The following is a 20280-nucleotide window of genomic DNA, read 5'->3' as shown; positions in this document are numbered from 1 at the left end:
TATCACAGAGATTTTAAGAACTACCAAAGCTCCTCCATGGATCTGTTGAGGAGCAAAGTAAATCTGTATTTTGGGATTACTGAGAAACATTTACTAAAATATATTCAATCAACTTATAGAACTGAAAGCATGTCATCTTTTTTCTTTTTAATTTCAAAGGCACCTAGATTTCTCCACCTAGTTTTAATAACGTTTTATAGTATCTTTATAAAACTGCCTTACAGCCCTGAGGAGAGGGACTATTACAAATACATACATAAACTGAAGAAAATCATCCTTACCCTTAGGGTGCAGAGCTGTTTTAGCATATTTATGACTGCAGGTTTGTTGTTTTAATTTGAATTCATCACTAATAATGTAAAGTTCCAGCATTTCATATAAAAAACCAGATTTCAAATAGATATCTCTATAGGAAAAAATGTAGAAGTTCTAATCTCCCTGGACCTGACTAGCAGATCAGTCTTGAGCAGCAACTGTGGTCTCCAGCGGCCACAGTAGTTCTCACAAGTTCATTGGGCTCATTTATATTACTTGAGAGGCCTGCTAATGAGTTCAAAACAAGGAACTTCAGGATTCTGCATACACACACGCAGGCGCGTGTGTTTTTTCTCGTTCTTTGAAAAAGGATGGAGAAGTAACAGGCACCATTCTGCAGCCTTCAATGCACCTTTCCGCTGCGTTGGGCCTAGTAATAGGCGATGAAAAAAGAGAGAGATCTGGGTCCCGGTTGGTACCACCGATTGGTCAGAGCAGGAATCGCCGCCACTAATAAACACAAGCAGTGTTGAATGTAGTTATTAAATATATACAAAGCTTGGTGCTGAACCGAAGGTAGAACGGTACTTGATGTAGAATTTAAGGAATCTAAGCTCGGCTCCCCTATATTACACACTCGTCTAGGCAGCGCACAGGTTCACAGGAGACGAGGCGGAAACACAGTGATGGCTTGCCTCTGCACAGAATCACAGACAACGCCGACTCCCAGACTGGGCGCAGTCTCCTAAGACGCGCCCGTTTCCGGAGCAACCGCCCAGTCCCTCCCCCATTGACTCCGCCCCCGGGGGCATCTTTCCCGCCCAAGGCCGTTAACCCCGCAGAGCATTGTGGGATAAAGCTATAGGCTAGGTTTCACTAAATCCTTCCAAAGCGCCTTTGCTTTAAGAGACTTATTCCTGGGGAAATTGATTATTCTTTAGGACTCGACAAGATTAATAACCCTCTTTTACAAGGGCTCTGCCCTAAATCTTTACCACAGGGCCGGTCACTTCCTTTGCAAAGCTCTCGGCACCACGGGAACGCGGGAACTTTTTTCCCTTAGCGCGGAGGGTGACGTCGCGCGTGCGCCAGCGTCCCTTTCGCTGCACACCCGTTACGCTCTTGCGCGTGCGCAGTGAGATCGAATAGCTGCTTCCTCCCGCTTCTCTTCTTCCCTCCCCCCCATATCCGTGCGCCGAGCTGATAAAGGCGCCATTTTGGAGGGGCCGCGGGAGACGTGGTGTCGCGGCGGGCTCGCTCTGCCGTTCGCTAGGCTTGGTGGGAAGGCCTGTTCTCGAGTCCGCGCTTTTCGTCGCCGCCATGTCGGGAGGTGGTGTGATTCGTGGCCCGGCAGGGAACAACGACTGCCGCATCTACGTAGGGAACTTACCTCCAGACATCCGAACCAAGGACATTGAGGACGTGTTCTACAAATACGGTGCTATCCGCGACATCGACCTGAAGAATCGCCGCGGAGGACCGCCCTTCGCCTTCGTTGAGTTCGAGGACCCGCGGTGAGGCGGCCAGGGACTTGCGGCCTTGAGGATATAGGTTGGAGTAGTTGGGGAGTGCTCCAAGGCCTTAGAGAGAATGGGGACGTGGGCTCTGAGGTTGGGAGCAAGACGAGTCGGCCGCGCACGAGTGAAGTGAGGAGCCGAGTCGGTGAGGCTTCCCTGGTGACTGGGCCCCCCGGGCGTCTCCAGAGCCGGCTCGCGGGCTCGGAGCGGGAAACTGAGGCGCTGAGGGCTGCTGTAGTGGTCGGGAGCCTGGCGTGCTTCTGGGTGGGGGAGGGGCCGTCCCTATTATGCGGCGCATGTGGGCTCTTCCACCCCGGGTGCGCATGTGCGGGGCGCTGCTGGCTCCCGGACGGAGGTGGCCACCCCTCCCGGCCCTTTTTCTTACCCTTCGGCTTTCTGTAATCACGCAGGGATGCGGAAGACGCGGTGTACGGTCGCGACGGCTATGATTACGATGGATATCGTCTGCGGGTGGAGTTTCCTCGAAGTGGCCGTGGTACAGGCCGAGGCGGCGGCGGGGGTGGAGGTGGCGGGGCTCCCCGGGGCCGCTATGGCCCCCCATCCAGGCGTTCTGAAAACAGAGTGGTTGTCTCTGGTAAGTTGACCGTTCCGCGCCGGTCGATGTCCCTTTTGGACAGATCCTACACTTTAAAGTTTTCCTTGCGTGCCTAGTTTGACAAATGCTAGCTTTCATGGTAGGTCTTTAAATTATTTCAGTCGCATGGATGAATTTAGTAACCAGGAATTACTGTATTTGAGATTTAACGAATTAGATTGCAGTGTCTAGAATATGAAGATCATTACTTTGTAAATAATTTGGGGCTTTTAATTCTAGAATTTTGAATCATTAACCTAGGATGTTAAAACTAATCATTAATTTTAAAGTAGTCTTGGTTCTAATGTAAATTTTAACTTTAATGTGAAATACTAGGATAACTGTTGAAAAAAAATCTTTTTCAGGACTGCCTCCAAGTGGAAGCTGGCAGGATTTAAAGGATCACATGCGTGAAGCAGGTGATGTATGTTATGCTGATGTTTACCGAGATGGCACTGGTGTCGTGGAGTTTGTACGGAAAGAAGATATGACCTATGCAGTTCGAAAACTGGATAACACTAAGTTTAGATCTCATGAGGTAGGTTATACACTTATTCTTTTTATTGGCCAGAATTGGATACAGTGGTCTTAACTGTGGAATTTGAAGGTAAGATTCAGGCAAGGGTGTCCAAGTAAACCCAGTAAAGTGCCTCTGGTTTAAATTACGTTGTATTCATTCAGCATGCCTGAAGACAGGTGAAAGCTTAGATCTTTCAATCGAAAGTTCTGTCTATTCAATAGGGAGAAACTGCCTACATCCGGGTTAAAGTTGATGGGCCCAGAAGTCCAAGTTATGGAAGATCTCGATCTCGAAGCCGTAGTCGTAGCAGAAGCCGTAGCAGAAGCAACAGCAGGAGTCGAAGTTATTCCCCAAGGAGAAGCAGAGGATCACCACGCTATTCTCCCCGTCATAGCAGATCTCGCTCTCGTACATAAGATGATTGGTGACACTTTTTTGTAGAACCCATGTTGTATACAGTTTTCCTTTATTCAGTACAATCTTTTCATTTTTTAATTCAAACTGTTTTGTTCAGAATGGGCTAAAGTGTTGAATTGCATTCTTGTGTAATACCCCTTGCTCCTAACATCTACATTCCCCTCATGTCGATAAATTGTATTTTAAGTGATGTCATAGCCAGGATTGTTTAAATTTAGTTAACTCTCCATGCTCTTCAGACTGTGATATTGTGTAAATGTCTATTCTGCTCTGGTTTGTGTGAACTGGGGTGTTGGGGGTGTTTGTGGTTATCTTACCTGGGGAAGTTCTTATGTTTATCTTGCTTTTCATGTGTCTTTCTGTAGACATATCTGAAGAGATGGATTAAGAATGCTTTGGATTAAGGATTGTGGAGCACATTTCAATCATTTTAGGATTGTCAAAAGGAGGATTGAGGAGGATCAGATCAATAATGGAGGCAATGGTATGACTCCAAGTGCTATTGTCACAGATGAAATTGGCAGTATTGACCTTATACTAAAGGCAAGGGTTTAAATTGATTATGTGTACATCTACCATAAAACACTTGTAAGCATCTTAATGCAGTTACCTTTAGCTACAATTGCTTTGCTCTTTAAACCTTGGCAATTGTGGCAAAATTACATTGCCCATTTTGTAACTATTTTGCTCCCTTCCCTTTTTTATTTTAATAGGGACTAATGTGGGAAGAACTGGCTAATTTGTCATAATGCTTAGTTACAACTGTTAATGTGTGACCTGCTGTTGGTGTACATGTGGGTACAGGGTGTCTTTAATTCCAACCAGATAGAGTATAATATCAATACTGCTAAATCTGCATGTCCTCTGTGTGACTGATATAGCGTTGCTACTTCATTTTTTAAAGACAAAATGAAAGCAAAATATAGAATTCCAACATATTGGTGTAGATAATCTAGTTGGGAATAATTTTAAGTCTCACCTTCCCCTTTAAACTAGTATTCATAATTGACTCATGTTTAAAATACTTTTAATTTACAAATTAAATTACAAATGGGAGCATTAGATTTAGTTTAGACTTAGGGGGGTAGCAGTACCAGTAAACTTTTCAACTACGTAACTTTTTGCAACCACAAAACCTGTAATACGCTGTACAGTAACAAGTGTTGGCATTATCAGTTGAACTGTAAATATAAAATGCTTCTTCCAATTAGTCTCTATGATGATTAAGTTTCTAAAATTTATCAGAACACCATTCAGAAACTTGTTTTGGGGAATTTGATAGTTATTGATGTACATCTGTTAAACTGATGACAGACATAACTCATCATTCCCCAGAAACCTTTTTTGATTACAGTATCTAACATTTTGCCTCCTCTTTTTTGGTTTTGCTGGTTATAAAGGTTTGGATTGGAGAGGGCTCACTGGATCCCAATCCTTGGAGCTGGATCATTGGATTCAAATCATAATGTGGATAGGATAGGGAGGATGAATTACAAGGATTCATGGAGCGGGATCAGATTACCAGGAACATAGGAGTGGATTCCTGCCCCAACCAAACCGCATTCGTGTGGATTTTTTTTTTTTTTATTCAACTTAATTGGCTATTCCAAAGATTTTTTTTTTCCTATTTTTGACGATTGGAGCCCTTAAGATGCACGATGGAATTGTGTTTTGCATTTTTGGTAAAAGGAGCAAAGCGAGGACCTGGAGATATACGCTGGAGCAATCTCCTTGGAAGGATTCAGCACGAGTAGATGGTAAACATTTAAAGGGGAAAGGGGGGGTTTGTTTAAAATAGTAAATCAGTAAGTCACTTCTAAATTTAAAGAAAACAAAATTGGAGTTGAAGAATAAGTAGGTTTCCAATTGGCTGTTGCCGTTTTTCTTTGAAAAAAATAAACATTTTTTAAAAAACTATGCATGGTTGTCCTTTTTCCTCTTGTAAGATTTTTTTTACTGGGTGACTAGTCTCAGTTAATACTTAAAATTGATAAGATTCTGATTTTTTTGTGTTTGTGTTAGTAAATTAAAGGTTCTTGAAAGGAATTTGCTAATAAATGGTATTATCTTACTGTTAATTGTAAAAGTCTTCAGGGGAAGATAAAAAGTGAGAATAAGATAGTTGTGTATGTAATGTCGTAAATGAGGGGTGATTTAGTTTCTGGAGGATAAGCTGCAAAGCTCTGGTTAAAAATGACTAAATTTATGGATACTGCTTATTTTTGGTAATTAGCATAGAGTTTTGTGTAAAATCAGGTAATGACTAGTGAATGTTGGTATTATTAGCCTTTGAGTTTCTCAGTGAAAATAGTTCATCTCAAAAATTGGTAAGTATTAAAATTCAGCACAGATTATAATTCTTAACACAGATTACATTTACTGTTTGAAATCTGAATAGCACACTGGAAGATTTAACTGTTTGAGTGAATCATTGCTAATAAAAAGCTGGGCATTCTTTAGAATTTTGCCTTGGAACTCTTCTTAACCATAAAGTTACTATCCAGAACATACCAAAGCAGTGATGACATCTTGTCATCTACTAGTTTTTGTATCTTTACTTGGTAGCCCCTTGGTGCTAAATTTTCACTTAGAGTTGGGGGAAGAAGGGGGTTTTTACTTAGTATTCCTGATCTTTATTCTGATTTCCTGATAGCTAGTCACAATCATCAGACCACTTTTTGTGCATCTAAAAGATAGCTAAATCATAAGATTTCCCTGGAGTGTTAATTGTAATTGGAAGCAGGATTTAAGGCTGCTATTCAGGTGATGTGATTTCAAACCTAGGAGACACTAGAAATCTTGGTAGTGGAGACAGCCTAAAGATTTGCATAAAGTCACCCAGCCAGTACATTTAAATGCACCTTGTGGAATGTCATGAGGAAGAGAAAGGATAGTAAAGTCAAGAATAGGATTCCATTTTTTAGAGCATTTTGTATCGATCCATTAAGGGAGTAACTAGTTTTAATGTAGGAATTCAAAATATAGTGTTCAAGAGTAGACAGTATGTAAAACTAGGCTTCATCTGAGTTGGCAAAAAAAGTTCAAGTTTTTTTGTAAGACATTAAATGATTTTGGAAAGAGCTAGACTTTTCTGGGCCCTGAGTTAATTAGTATTCATTATTTTGGAAACAGGACCAAGATGAAAATTGCCCTCAGAAGTTGAGTGCGTTTAAGCTAAGTTGAAAGATGAGCTCTACTTTAGGAGAGATAGTGGTCCCAATCAGATTGAAGTGAGATGGAAAATACTACTTGCCTGTATGTAGGCTTTTTAAGATTAGAGAAGATTTAACCTGTGTATGAAAGGGGCCAGGTTTTCCAGTTCAGTAGGAGTAGACTAGACGACAAAATGTAAGAGGAGATGCAGACTATGTGACAGTCTTAGGAAATGGACCTTAAATCTCTACCTATATTAGCAACTCTTAGAAGAAAGTCATACTTGGGGATTAAAACAGTCTTGGATTTTCTGCTTTTCTCCGTATTTGTGTGCCCTTAGATGTTGTAGGGAGCTTATAATTTATTTTCTAATCAAGGAAAAGTTTAAGAATTATTTCTCATAACATCAGATTGAGTAACCAACCTTGCTGTTCAGCCTACATCCTGGAAACAAAAGGTAAGAAACCCATTTTCTGGTTCCTAATTGTTTGGGATCTGAATTTTATGTTTAAAATTTAAGTTTAGTAATTTTTAAAAAAAATGCTGTTTGGAATGTGAACAGATTTCCTTCATTTAAAATGTTTTTCCCCCCTTAAGTTTTATAGTTTCGAATGTTAATGTATCTACTCATTGTAGTGCTTTAACTTGAATATGATTCTAGGTTTTAACTTTCTCAGTTTTGTCTTTGAAATATATCTTGCTTGTTAAGGTACTTTTTTTTTCTTTTTTTCAAGTTTCTGTGAATTATTTGTGTGCTTTTTTGCTTCCTTTGTACATGACGTTGTAATGAAATCACAAGTTACATGTCTGTATTTACCATAAATAGTATTAAAAGGAAAGAAACTATTAGACTGAAGTTCTGTTATAACCATTCTTTGGTTTAACCTATTTCTGTCAGGGTATAAAGAATACAAAGAAAACAGGTTCTCAATCTTTTATCCCAGAACTCCAAAATCTTCTGTTTAGCAAATTGAATGTAAAATATGGCCAAAATCAATGCATTTGTTTTGTACTTGGTGTGACTAAGAAATACTAATGTCAGTTGTCACAGGTTGTGCTGAGTGTTAATGTGGTAAAGGATCTATGTATGAAACCTTTATAAAATGCAAAACACTCTGGATTTCAAATACATCTGCCCCAGAGAGTTTGGATAAAGGGTTGTAGAACCGTTACAGATTACACGGAGTGAAGGCTTCTGTGTAGTTTGGGCGTGTGAGTGAAAACAAACCCGGATACTCTGATTTCTTTATTAAGCTGTTAGCTCCACATCTCTTTAGGCTGAAGCAGCCACCAGAAAAGGTATGATACATTTTTTAATATTCTGTTGTTCTAGTGAACTTGTAATTGTCTCCACTGAAGGAAATAAATATTCTGCCATTCCATGCAGTGGAATACTCTCTTTGGGGGTAATTTTTCCCAGCACCTATTTTTTTAAATAAGAATCTGATCCTATAGGAAAGGGTGGGATTGGCATGAAGTAAAGGGAGGTTATAAGGAAAGGTGTTCATTTTGTCTCCTGATTGTTGAATAAATAGTAATCCTGGCAAAAACTTTGCTTAAAATGTAGATCCAAGAACTTACAGTATACTTCAAACAGCTTATCCATGTGATTATACTTCAGATTGAGATTGGGTTGGGGGGTGCTGCTTCTAACTTTGAAAGCTATACCTGAAAACCTTTTAATGTGATTTGTAGGGGTGAAAGGAAAGATCTTTTTCTTATACAAAAGTTCTTGGTGCTGCTTAGGCAGAAAAAAATCTCAAACATTTTGAAATAGATCACTCACTGGCAAAAGAGAAAACATAAGGCGATTGCCATTTATGTAGGTATGTAAAACAGAAGAAACGGTTGAGGAGATCCTGGGTGACATTTCTTAAAAAGGTTAAAGTATTTTACCTTTTTATAATTCCTGATAGAATTATCAGTGTAAAGATAGTAGAAATTAAGAGCTATACAATGCTTAACTCATCTTCACCGAATATACTCTGAGCAAACAATTTTAAAGGTATGCCAGATGTCTAATGAGTTGTCTGGATGGATGTTATTTTGTTTACCATGGTCTTATTTCACTCCCCGTATTTGAGTAATGTTAGGAAAAAAATCACATAGCCGCTAGAGGGTGCTATGATGCCAAATTAACCAGGAAATACCCTAGGGCAAAGAATGGTAACAGCAAGGTGGAAACTTAATCCTGTATCAGCTCCAAAGTTGGAATTTTTTGGTGGTGTTTTTTTTTTTTCCTGTAGCTCTACCTTTGCCTCTCCATCCATCTGTTGGTCAAAATCCTTTGCCTTTTCCTTTAGGTTTTGAATAGTACTTAATGAGTACCAAGCTTGTATAAGGGCTTCCCTGGTGGCACAGAGGCTAAAGCGTCTGCCTGCAATGTGGGAGACCGGAGTTGGATCCCTGGGTCGGGAAGATCCCCTGGAGAAGGAAATGGCAACCCACTCCAGTATTCTTGCCTGGAGAACCCCATGAACAGAGGAGCCTGGTGGGCTACAGTCCACCGGGTTGCAAAGAGTCAGACACGACTGAGCAACTTTCAAGCTTGAATAAATCACAAAACTGTCTAGCTTCTGGGACTTAGGACAAAATGCTGAAGATGTGAAGCTGCTTGTTTTTCTGCCTGCCTTGTACATCTCCCAAGTATGTAATAGTAAGGCCAGAAGTGTAGGACTCAGGTACAGGGGTGCCACCCATTCCCCCTCCTCCCCCCTCCAGCCATGGAATTGGTCATGTGCTACACAAAACGAGTATCCTCTGAGAAACCGTCATATGGTGTGAAACACTTTCTGGAGTGAAAAGTCTTATTTCTTGACATTACTGAGACTTTTCAGTGATTGTTACTGTGTCTCACAACCCTATCTGTTCATCAGGTTGGCTACTTGAATTTTTCTGTTCTACAGAACAGGCAGAGTATCCTGTAATCAAAGTGTCAGTACAGACTTCTCTGTTAGGAACTAACACCTCAGCGTTTGTCATTCCCACCTCCGTTCAACTTTACATTACAAAAATGTAAAGGACACAAGCTTTTTTGTCACTAAAAAGTTTTTTAGGCCCACTTGTGATACCATTTAGTCAATATGGGAGCACTTGTCTTCAGACACAAATGTTAAAAACTGCTTTGAAGAATAAGACACCAAAAGAGGATAAATACAGGTATTCTAGAAGAGAATCACATTTACACACATAACCTTGCCTACCAAGCTCACATTTTATGTAGCAAGTTAGGCTACCAAAGATAGTTGCTAACTAGTGAGATAGCCTTGCTGCAAATTGGATTGAGTACTGAAAGTGCACTAAATTATCCCTTAATTCAAGAAATGTTAGCTCTGACATCTTAACTTATGAAGAGACTAAATCCTAAATTGCTCAACTGAAAATCTGGAATTCCCCTTTATAAAAGAAAAAGGCTAAACTTGAAGGTGGTTTTAAGTGCCAGATGACATGGCAGAATTGTACCCTGAAGTGCTGGGTGTTAGGGGAGCCTTTGTAAGTTTAAGATAAGCTTTCAGGTTATGTTTATTAAGGTTTAATCCTTATGAATGGACTACTACATCAGTTGACAAAACATAACCTACAGCCTTTAACTGGGACTTGGAGTCTTGGACTGAATCTAAAGCTGTTGATAACCTCATCCCAGTATCAAAAGTCATCTCTCTGAGAACTTAACACCTACCATACTGCGTTGGCACAGACTTCATGTATATCTGGTATGGCATATGTTACCTTCTATCCATTTATCTGCTTCATCCCGATTTGTGAGTTTTTTTGGTAAGGAACCAAGACAGTCCGTCACCTGATAGTAGTCACTGAAAAAGCACTGCTCATCCTTCCCCACTGTTCTGCATAGCACTTTTCTGCCGTATCTTAAAACTCAAGCCGGTATACCTCTAGCCAGTGAATTGTTTATTGTCTCTCCTAATTTCTAGCGGGTCATACCTGTTTTCCCTTCCTTCCCTGCTCTTCCATAGCACAGTGCTGTGAATTGTTTATTGTCTCTCTCCTAATCTCTAGCGGGTCATACCTGTTCCCCCTCCTTCCCTGCTCTCCCATAGCACAGTGTTGTGAATTGTTTATTGTCTCTCTCCTAATTTCTAGCGGGTCATACCTGTTTCCCCCTCCTTCCCTGCTCTCCCATAGCACAGTGTTGTGAATTGTGCAGATCCTCGAAGGATCTCTCAGTCCAGTTGCTTAGGAAGAGAAACGTAGACGTTTTAATCACTTTACTTCCCTTTCTGAGTATCTTGAGTAAGTAACCAGTAAATAGACTCAGGTTCTTCTGTTTGCAAGTTGGAAGTCAGTCCTTCAGTTGATAAAGAAGAAGCTAAGTAACATTAAGACATTTTCCATCCTTCTATCTCCTGATATTTCTAACAGTTTTTGGAGAATTTTGTTTCTTGAATTACAAAATAAGTGACATCCACAACGTTAAGGGGCTTCCCCGGTGGCTCCGCGGTGAAGAATCCGCCTGTAGTGCAGGAGGTGCTGGTTCAGTCCCAGTCAGTAAGAGCCCCTGGAGGAGGGCATGGCAGCCCACGCCAGTGCTCTTGCCTGGAGAATCCCACGGACTGAGGAGCCTGGCGGGCTGCAGTCCACAGGGTCACAGAGGGTTGGACATGACTGAAGCACCTGAGCATGCACAACTTAGACGAGATGTAAGATGTTGGTTAACAGTACACTACAAGTGTGCACGACAGTAAGTGTGCTTGTTGACAAGCTCACTACAAAAACTGATTGCTGTGTTCTCTGACACTGCAGAGTAAACGTGTCGCATGGTGAAAATCAAGTTCTGTGTCTTAATAGAACCAGTTTTTAGCTACAGTGCATTTGTGTCTGTCACTTCGCAAGAATAAGGTTTAGTTTACTTCCCAGATAGAGTGCTTCAAAATGCTATTTGAATTTGTCTCCCAACTTCATCTGCCATGCTGACATCTTTGTCCGCACACCCAAAATCATTACTGAAGAAATGAAAAACCAGTTAACTGGCCACCTCCATCCTGGCCATCCAGCCTGATCTCCCTAGAACTTGCTCATCTAGTATGAAACAGTGGAATGTAGTCTACAATTTATCACCATTTTCAATCACATTTTCCCTGCTCTGGGTGATCTGGGAAACATTTTTTACTGATCATGATTGTTTTTACTTCTATATATTTTATATGTTTTCAAACTTTTCTGCCCTTATTAGTAGTCACCCTGCTGCTTCAAGTCCTTATTACTGTCAAGTTATAGTTAATTTCTGAAATTATAAAAACCAAGCTTCGAAACCCATAAAATAGCTGTGTTCTCTGTGATGCATTTAGTCTCACAATTTTATTACTGTTGAAATTTGTATGTTAATTTTTTCTACCCAGTAGAATTTTTGTTGTATTGGTATTTCCCAGTGAGCCAAATGTTTACTTACTAGATGGAGTTCTTCAAAACGCTATTTGGATTTGTTTTCCACCTCCAGTTGGCACAGTTTAATAAATGTTGATTGACAGAATTTTAGTACTCCTTAAAAGCAAAATTGTATAGAAACCTAGTCCACAAACTATTGGTTGACTGGGTAGATTATTGGAGAAAGTGGTAATCCTAACATTGCATCAGATAATTTCTCAGCTGTGAAAATAGGAAGTGCAAATTACTGTTGACCATTCATGTTAGAGGTGCTGACCTGCCACACTGTAAAAATGACTATAGGCAGCCTTCTGTATCTGCAGTTGATGCATCTGCAGACTGAACCAACCCTAGATTGTGTAGCACTGGAAGGAAGAAGCACACAAGTGGCCCTGCACGGTCCAGCCTGTGCTCCAGGGCCAGCTCATTTAAACGCTAGCTTAAGCCACGTATAACCGTGGAAACAAGTACTGTCCCCCAAATCAGTCTTGCAAAGTAAAAAAGTTGCCTTGTTGCAAGACGTGCCACACTTCAGTGCAGATCCTCTAGAATTGATGTGTCTCCTTTAGGAGCAGAGGGGTTCCCTCTGGCTTTCTCCCAAAGCGAAAGCCAGTTGTGTCTGACTCTTGCGACCCCATGGACTATGTAGTCCATGGAATTCTCCAGGCCAGAATACTGGACTGGGTAACCTTTCCTTTCTCCAGGGGATCTTCCCAATCCAGGTCTCCCTGCTTTCTCCTGGATTTTCCATTATTAAGCATAATTCTTACAGAAGAAGCCTTAAATTAGTTCTGAATTTAGTAATCCTGTCTCAATGAGTTTCTACAGTTTTCTCATTAGGGTTGAATTATTTTGGTTTTTTATTAGTAGTTATCCATAAAGAGATTTATAGATAGAATGAAGAAACTGGGTAGTATATTTACTGGCTTGGGAATCTTAACATTACTCCAGGACCCTGACCCTGATCCTTAGGCTGAGAGAGGATCAGCTAGCATAAGCAGTTCTCAAAGCCATGGACTCTGGAAACTCACAAATCTTGAGAGCACTCACATTACTTTTGCCTTTGAAAACTTCCCTTCATGATCTGCTAAAGACTAAAGCATTCTTAGTCTAAAGAATGATCTAAAGAAAGACTAAAGCACTAATTGCATTGTGTTTCTGCTTTGCTTTGCTTCAGCATGGTGTCACGTAATGTGTACACCTCCATGTTGCCCTTAAACTGTTGTCTGATTTCATGTATGTTTTGATTTCCTCCAGCTACATGGTAAACTCCTAGAGACCAAAATCTGTATTAATAACTTTCTGACACTTTTTCTAAGATGCTTGGTGCACAACACTGACCTTACTGTTTATGTATGAATACGGTCATGAAATCCTCAGCAGGTGAACTGCATAGCTTAGATCTTACATGTAGTGTGGTCCTCCAGTCAGATTGGGCTTATTCCCAAAGTCGTGACTTCAAGAGTTTGTGCCATTTTCTACCTTCTTAGTGGAGAAGTTAGAGGGGGAAATGCAAGGACATAGGACAAATACTTAGTGGAAGTAGTAGCTGGTTTTTTTGTGGTTTTTTTTTTTTTTTTTTTTGGAGTGCTTTGACTCTAATTCTCCAATGTTTCTAGCCTTATTTTGGAGTTGGAGGAAATGAACTCAAAGATGTTAAAGTGACAGAACTTGAGTCTATGTCTTCTAGTGACAAGCTCTTGTTTATTTTATTACTATATTGTTTTTTTTTTTAAACCGGCCTTTTTCCAGTGGAGAGGTTGAGGGGAAAGAAGGCTTTGACCCAAGTGGTCACTATCTGTAATACCCACTGGATGCCACCAGGGTGCCCCGTGGTGCTGCCTTTGATCCATGTTCTTAGCCAGGTTGATGGGGCTGTTTCAAAGTGTTCATCTTGTCACAGTGACCATCGCCCAGAGCCCAGCAGTACAAAGTGGGGTACTTAGCTCCCTGGCTTTCCAGTGTGCAGTGCATAGCCAACATCAGAGAAGCCCTTGCCCTCTTTTGACCCCTTCTGGTCACACTGGCCCCACAGAAAGCAGACCAGACAATGACCAGAGCCTGGCTAGCTACTCTTACCAAGCTACAGTCTCAGAGGATAGTAGCAGGAAAAAGACCCTGAGAATTGATAACTGTAAACATGCACTTGTTTTGTTAGCTAAGTGTACACTTAAATTCTTATTAGCAAGATAGATCTGATACACAAAACCATATTGAGTTGCTTTATCAGCTTTGAAAGCAACGTGTGATGACTTTCTGGTTTGCAGTAACAGTCTGCGTTATACTTGGTCCTGAGCGTACAGCCTATTAGGCATTAGTTGTGATATTCAGCCCTAGATGACAGCCCAGTGTCAAAGCTGTCAGTTATGTGAGAACCAATGAAGTGAAGTCTCATTTAGCACGACAAGTAGCCCCTTTAATGTTTTCTTTTCTTCCCAGTGCTCTTATAATCATTTTGTATAAACATTTAACTAGTCTATAATTATTTCAAGTTTTGATTTCTCTATTGGAGGAGATTCTTAAACATATTCCAGTGACTGACTAGTACAGTTCCTGGCCTTAAATAGATGCTTCATAAATATTTCCTTACTGAAAAAGGATGATAGTTATGGCATAGTTCTACACATGAGCCATTTTTCTAAGGAGAGAATCCACATTAGGAGGTCTTTGTTTTGTCCAATCCATTATGAACTGAAAAGTTAGTATCTAGGGTGTCTTGGCTAGCCTTTCAAAACCTAGAATATATCATTCTAGGTTGGAAATAGCACAGCCTGAATTTTGGGCTGAAGCTGAGCTAATTAGATAGCATCCATGCAGTATCTCTAGAACTAGGTGTTTACCAGGTTTCTTAAAACCATGGGGGAGACTTAAACTTTACTGATTGAAGCTGTAGTCTTGGGGTGCCTTTTCCCTCTCCCTTTCCTGTTTTCTCAGGTACATTTCCATCCCCAAATTCCTGTGGTTTTAAGATCACTGTGGAACAAATCCCAAACCTCCCTCTAGCAGTCGAGGTTTCCTTTCAGTTTTTTCAGCTCTTCTGTGGGGAGAAAGCTAAACACAGATTGTATGAACGTGAACCTTCCATAAGCTTTGCTTAAGTGATCAGAGTAACTGATCTTTAGCTAACTGAGGTTTCCTTTCAGTTTTTTCAGCTCTTCTGTGGGGAGAAAGCTAATCACAGATTGTATGAACTTGAACCTTCCATAAGCTTTGCTTAAGTGATCAGAGTCACTGATCTTTAGCTAACTGAATGCGTATAGAACATACGTGGGGGCTTCCTACGGCTTCATGAGTTTTGCTAGATGCACTGTGTAGGTCCTGGACAAGTTAGGGATAAAGTTTATCAATTCTAATGCAAACCAAAAAAATCCCCTTGTCCCTGAGAAGCCTAACTAAGCAAAACTAGTTATCTAATTTAGTTTTAATAAATTTTGTCTGAGGATAATTCTTCCATATGTGAAGAATAAACATATGCCTTTCCCATCTAAAGAATAAATTAGTGAGAGGCAGAGTGTGTGTGTATTGCAACCCCCAGGATTCTTATTTCTGGGACTGCCTTTTACCTGATGCTTTGGACACATTTTCGCTGGCTTGAATTGAGTACTTGCCATCTGCTGTCAGCATTCACTGCTGAATAAAAGGGGAGGAAGGGGGAGAGAAAGTGAAATGAGAGGTTGTGGGGTGGGTGAGGAGTGAGGAAGCTGGAAAAATAAGAGGAAGCAGCTGGGAGCTGGGAAGTTGGGGAGGGACTTAATGTAAGGTCAGTAAACAGCTTGCAGAGGACAGGGTCAGGCCCAGGGGTGAAAGGCTAATTAACTTCTGTCAACTAGTTGAGCAGAGCTTTGTGTGCTTTGTTTTGGAGACTAAAATTACTTCAGAGGAAACATCTAGATTCTCTGAATCTGATCCATTTTCCCTGTGTATCATAGTAAATTGTTCGCCAAGTCAGAATCTATCCTGCCCTCTAGGAATTGTCCTCTTCAGGTCTAGCAAAGAGCTTGTGCCACAGTTCAGGAAATCGGGTGAAATGCTTCACATAGTATGAGTAGATAGCAGGTGAGCTTTATGTTTTAGTATACAACTTAAGGATTAAAGGCTGAGTACAGCTGTTGTCTCTGTACAGTTTAAAAACCAGCTTGCCAGGTTCCCTGCACCTGCTTATATACTGGGCCAGGTGACTGACTGTAGAACTTTAGGCAGCTTCTGTAATAGTTCAGAGATCTCTCAGAGTCAAGAAACATCCTTAAAGAAGCAAATCCTGGAGCTTGTGCCAGATCTCACGCTGTCCTGGCCTCGTGTTGCCATCTCGGCATTGCTGTCAGGAGTGGAGCACCTACCTAAAGCTTAGCCTGTTTTGTGATGCCACATCAGTGTCTTAGGCCGCCACTGCTCATGTCCCTCCCTCAGGGAGCATACTCAAAACCGGTGTCGTCATTTCCTGTTTCTTTCACTGTGAAGAATAGAGGGATCCTCAGTTGAAGATCAAATTGACCCAATGAGGCTTTTTTTAATCTAAGCCAATGAAAGGAAGAGGAAGGAGCACCCATTCAGAAAGAGGGGGTCATAATATAAGATCTGCAATGTATTAACATGGTAACTCTTTGAAGACTAAGAGAAACAGAATCCTGTTTGAATTCTGAACTATGGAGTCTGAGATGAAGACGAAATTGACATGTTTCTGCTGGAATTTGGGTAAAGAGTGTTTACTCAGTATGTATGTTCTTGCTCTGCCCCAGTCTTCACAAGAGCATCTGGACAGGCATTAAGCACCATTTTTAGATTTTTTAATTTTTTGCAACTGGATCATTTTTGTGGTGATGGAGATAGATGACTGCTAGCACTGTGTGTGTAGTGTCGTTATATCCCTGTCTAACCAGTGGAATGTAGTGGGTGGAGGCTATACCACTGGAAAGAGCTTTTCCTTTGTACCAGAGTGCCTGCTTGTGTAAGGATTTATGTTTTTGACTATTAGCATGATGTCACTGCACTAAGCTTGCTAGATTGGTTCAGGCCCACAAAGTTTGCGTGACCTGTCAACTTTTTTCAAGCTCAGCCATCACCCTGGGATTGGGGCATCTAAGGGCAGGGAGGAACAGGTGTCCAAAGGAGAAATGCTGGTGCCTGAGAGTATGTTTTCCAGTTGTATTAAGTTTCTTACTTGGTGTATTTTTGACCTGTCTTAGTTTCTTTCCTTCTTGTGTCTATGCTGTTTTGCTTGCTATTTGTTGTATGTCCTCTGTCAGCCATTCAGGAGTTGTAAAATGGAAGGTGTTTCTACTCACATGTTTTATGGGTGGAACTGACGGGTTAAGCATGGTTTGTAGCAGCAGCTTTCAGAAAGAGTGAAAGGTAATAAATGTGTTACCATGGCTTTGGGTAGGTTTTGGGTATCTGGGGCATATGGCCCTTCTTAGAAACAAATGAGTATTTCAGGACCCTCAACTACCAGTAGGTCTTACTAGGGAAATGGGTAGATTTGTTCCCTGTCCCTTTGTTCCCCATGACTATGTTCCAGCTGTTAAGGGATTTAAGTAGGTATTTACAGGGGAAAAAAGTGTTGTTTCCCCTTCCTCACCTTACCAGTTAAGACTAGTGATGACACTTTAGGTGGTGGAATTGAAACACAAACCCAACTTCTGACCACATGGGCCACAGGCAGTTGGCTTAAAGCCCTTAGTGTGGGGAGGTGGGAAGGGCAGATTGACTTCTGCTTTCTTCTCAGAGAAGCTTGGTTGTTTTCGTTTTTGTGTCTCGTGTGTAGGGGGGCGGCGGGGGAGGTGCAGGGTGGAGACGGGAGGCGTTAGTGGGGTGGTGGTTACCTTTGGTTTGGTCAGGTAGAGTGTGTGTCCTTTCTCTTCAGTTGCATTGAGGCTGTTAAGGGTATCATTTCTCTAGCTGATATTTTTGCAGCTAGATTTTGCAGTCTTGATTTTTACTAGAAGATCTGTTAGCTCCAGCTTTCTTACTTGAAGCATTAGTTCTTAACTGCCAGTTTGAAGCTGCTCCTGAGTAGACGGTCTCTATGAAAAGTTTTGGATTTGATTCGGTGTTACTTTCTAATGTTTGCTAGAAGTTGTCTTTGGAAATGCTAATCTTAATAGGTCTCTTCCTTTGTCATGTGTCATTAGCCTTTTGGCTGTTTACCTTAGGGCTCTCTGAGGGAGAGGCGGGTGGGGCACAGGGGAAAACTGGTTACTCTGAGAGAGAGAAAGAACTGGTTCAGGGCTCTTAGGCAGAATCCCCAGCCCTAGACTTCATCTGGAACCATTCGATAGCACCAATAAAAACACCTTCTTAGCACCTGTTATATTCCAGGGAGTGTTCTAAGCTTTTTATACAGCTCTCCTTCAGTCTCCATTTCTCTCCCATCCACAGTCCTGTCTGTGAGGCAGGTATTTACTTTGTTCTCTTTCCAGATGAGGAAATTGAGGCCCTGAAAGATTAAGTTACAGGTTATACACACTGGGGCAGGGAAGGTGGGAAAGAACCTGAACAAGGTGGGAAGGGAATCTGAATTTTATTTGGGTGGATGTAGGCACGTTTTTTCCTTTTGCCTTAGACACCAGACATTTCAGTTATTCATCATATCTGGAGGTAACACTGCTAATCTTAATAGGTCACTGAGTAGGTCAGCTGATGCACTCACTGAAAGTTGTTTACAGTAATCAAGATGAATTTATTCTCTTTAGACATTGCTGTGTTTTGATTGGGCCCCAGTATGGTCTGTGGAAGCAGGCTTGAGAGGGGTTCATTTCGTTTGTAGTTAAAGATTCTGTTTGTCCTAAAGATGGAATCTTTGATCTTCCTGATTTCATTATATTCCTCAAAACACTCGGAGCTGATTGTTTTTGAGTACTCGTTCCAAATTTTGGATAGTTTCTTTGGAAAATAGCCTAAGATTTAACATTTCATCCGAATTTAAAAGATTGTTCATTTTTCTTTTTAAGGGGAAAGAAAAATCGGAGCAATTGGGAATTCTGGTTTCATCTCATGGATAGAAAAATGAGCCATTTACGTGAGGAAAAGTGATACTTCTGAATCCCGCTCTTCAGTAATGAGAACTAGACGGTTTTCACTTGACGTCTACTTTGTGGTAGTGGGGAACCCCCTTTCCAGAGGTTTTTGAGAAGGATTGCTAACAAGGGTTTTCTAGATTCTGGGGGAAGAAGTTCAAGAAAGTCCAGCAACATTGTCATTAGAAAAATGGTCTTCATCCAGTGCTAGTCTTAGAATCCTGAAGCTTCATTTTCAGCACAGTTTGAAAGGCAGCAAAGTAGAAGAGGCTGTACAGGGGAGGAGAAACACTGAGGAGAGATGTATTACAGAGACCTTGAAGTCCGTGTGTTAAGATAGGAAAGAAGCAAGAGACCCGCATTCACAAAATGAAAACAAAAGAATGTGCAGTGTCTCAGGTCAGAGCCAAAAGGTTTTAGCTTACCTAGTTAATTTCTTAGGTTTACATCTTGGTTCTTTCCTTATCTTATATGTATATATAAGCTTAGGCTTCCTGAACCATTTATTTCCCTTTGCAAAAGAGACTAAAGGACATTTTTTAGCAGACATAAAGGGCCACTGTAGCAGTTTAGCTGGAGTGTAATCAGAAACTATTCATCATTTTCTGTCCCCTCCTGTCCTAGGCTGACTGGTTCCCTGATGTGTTACCTGCTTCTGCCACTGATTGAAACTGCGGAACTTCTCATTCGTCCCCAAGACTTCCAGTAGGGAATCAGCTCTAAAAGAAACCAGACCAACGTTTGCCAGCCCCTTCATTCTGGTGACTGAGGAGAGGAGAGTGGGCAGCGGGTATACATGTGTAGTGGACGGAAAAGAAACACAGACTGTCAGATTACTGTGCCTCTTCAGTTTCTTTTACCAGTCAAATTCCACAACCGTATTATTTTTATTGTGTATGTATGGGGGAAACTGGAGATGGTGACCTTGATTAGAATGTGACTTAAGAGGAATAAATTGGGGGGGGGGGGGTAAGAGAGTCAGTTATGAAAGATGTTGAAGTCGAAATAATGTGACTGAGGATTTTTTTTTTTTTTAAACCAGAATTCATAAAAAAACTTGACAGAGCCTGCCCCCTCATTTCCCGCCACAGGAGACTTACAGGACTGGAGGCAATTGTTTAATAATAGCCTGTCTCTGCTATTCCCAATAGCTACCTCTATGTGAGGAATGGATAGAATGCGTTCAGGGCATCATCGTGCAAAGCTCCAGTAGCAGTGACGCCTACACGGAAGACTTGGAACTGCAAACAGAGGCTGGGGTCACCTCAGTGGCATCTGACGCCGTCCAACCAGAAGCTCGATTTTTGTTTGGGGCGGGGGGTTGGGGAGTGTGAAGAAGCAGACTGTACTAAAGAAGTAAAACAATTTCGTGTCTATACTTTCTCTTCAAAAAAAAATTTGGCGGGGGGTGGGAGAGGGGGGTGTTAA

General features: G+C 41.3%; 1 protein-coding gene and 1 long non-coding RNA gene across 3 annotated transcripts; both read left to right on the top strand.

Moving 5' to 3' along the window:
• Positions 1 to 1095: 1095 nt before the first annotated feature.
• Positions 1096 to 5221, top strand: SRSF1 (serine and arginine rich splicing factor 1). 2 transcript variants are annotated; one of them, XR_011259689.1, is made up of 5 exons: positions 1096 to 1769; positions 2183 to 2367; positions 2733 to 2905; positions 3109 to 3788; positions 4705 to 5221. XR_011259689.1 is itself a non-coding variant. In XM_069602591.1 (4 exons), the coding sequence occupies exons 1-4, from the start codon at positions 1576 to 1578 to the stop codon at positions 3301 to 3303; spliced, it is 747 nt and encodes a 248-aa protein (XP_069458692.1). In that variant the 5' UTR covers positions 1096 to 1575; the 3' UTR covers positions 3304 to 5221. The 2 variants fall into 2 exon arrangements, 1 of the variants encoding a protein (XP_069458692.1); XM_069602591.1 differs by having other exon boundaries at positions 3109 to 5221.
• Positions 5222 to 18748: 13527 nt separating this feature from the next.
• On the top strand, positions 18749 to 20218 carry LOC138447149 (uncharacterized). Its single transcript, XR_011259688.1, has 3 exons — positions 18749 to 19251; positions 19477 to 19746; positions 20004 to 20218. It is a non-coding gene; the product is annotated as an uncharacterized lncRNA (long non-coding RNA).
• The last annotated feature ends 62 nt before the right edge of the window (positions 20219 to 20280 follow it).

Source organism: Ovis canadensis, chromosome 11 (genome assembly GCF_042477335.2).
Source record: "Ovis canadensis isolate MfBH-ARS-UI-01 breed Bighorn chromosome 11, ARS-UI_OviCan_v2, whole genome shotgun sequence".
Lineage (NCBI taxonomy): Eukaryota > Metazoa > Chordata > Mammalia > Artiodactyla > Bovidae > Ovis > Ovis canadensis.
Note: the sequence above shows the minus strand (reverse complement) of the source record. Positions and strands in the feature narration are given on the sequence as shown.

Excerpts from the sequence above, each read along its gene's own strand:
- SRSF1 (XM_069602591.1), top strand. The coding sequence starts at position 1,576 with ATGTCGGGAGGTGGTGTGATTCGTGGCCCGGCAGGGAACAACGACTGC. Across the intron at positions 1,770-2,182 it reads GTTGAGTTCGAGGACCCGCG|GGATGCGGAAGACGCGGTGT; the intron begins GTGAGGCGGCCA and ends GTAATCACGCAG. Across the intron at positions 2,368-2,732 it reads AAACAGAGTGGTTGTCTCTG|GACTGCCTCCAAGTGGAAGC; the intron begins GTAAGTTGACCG and ends AATCTTTTTCAG.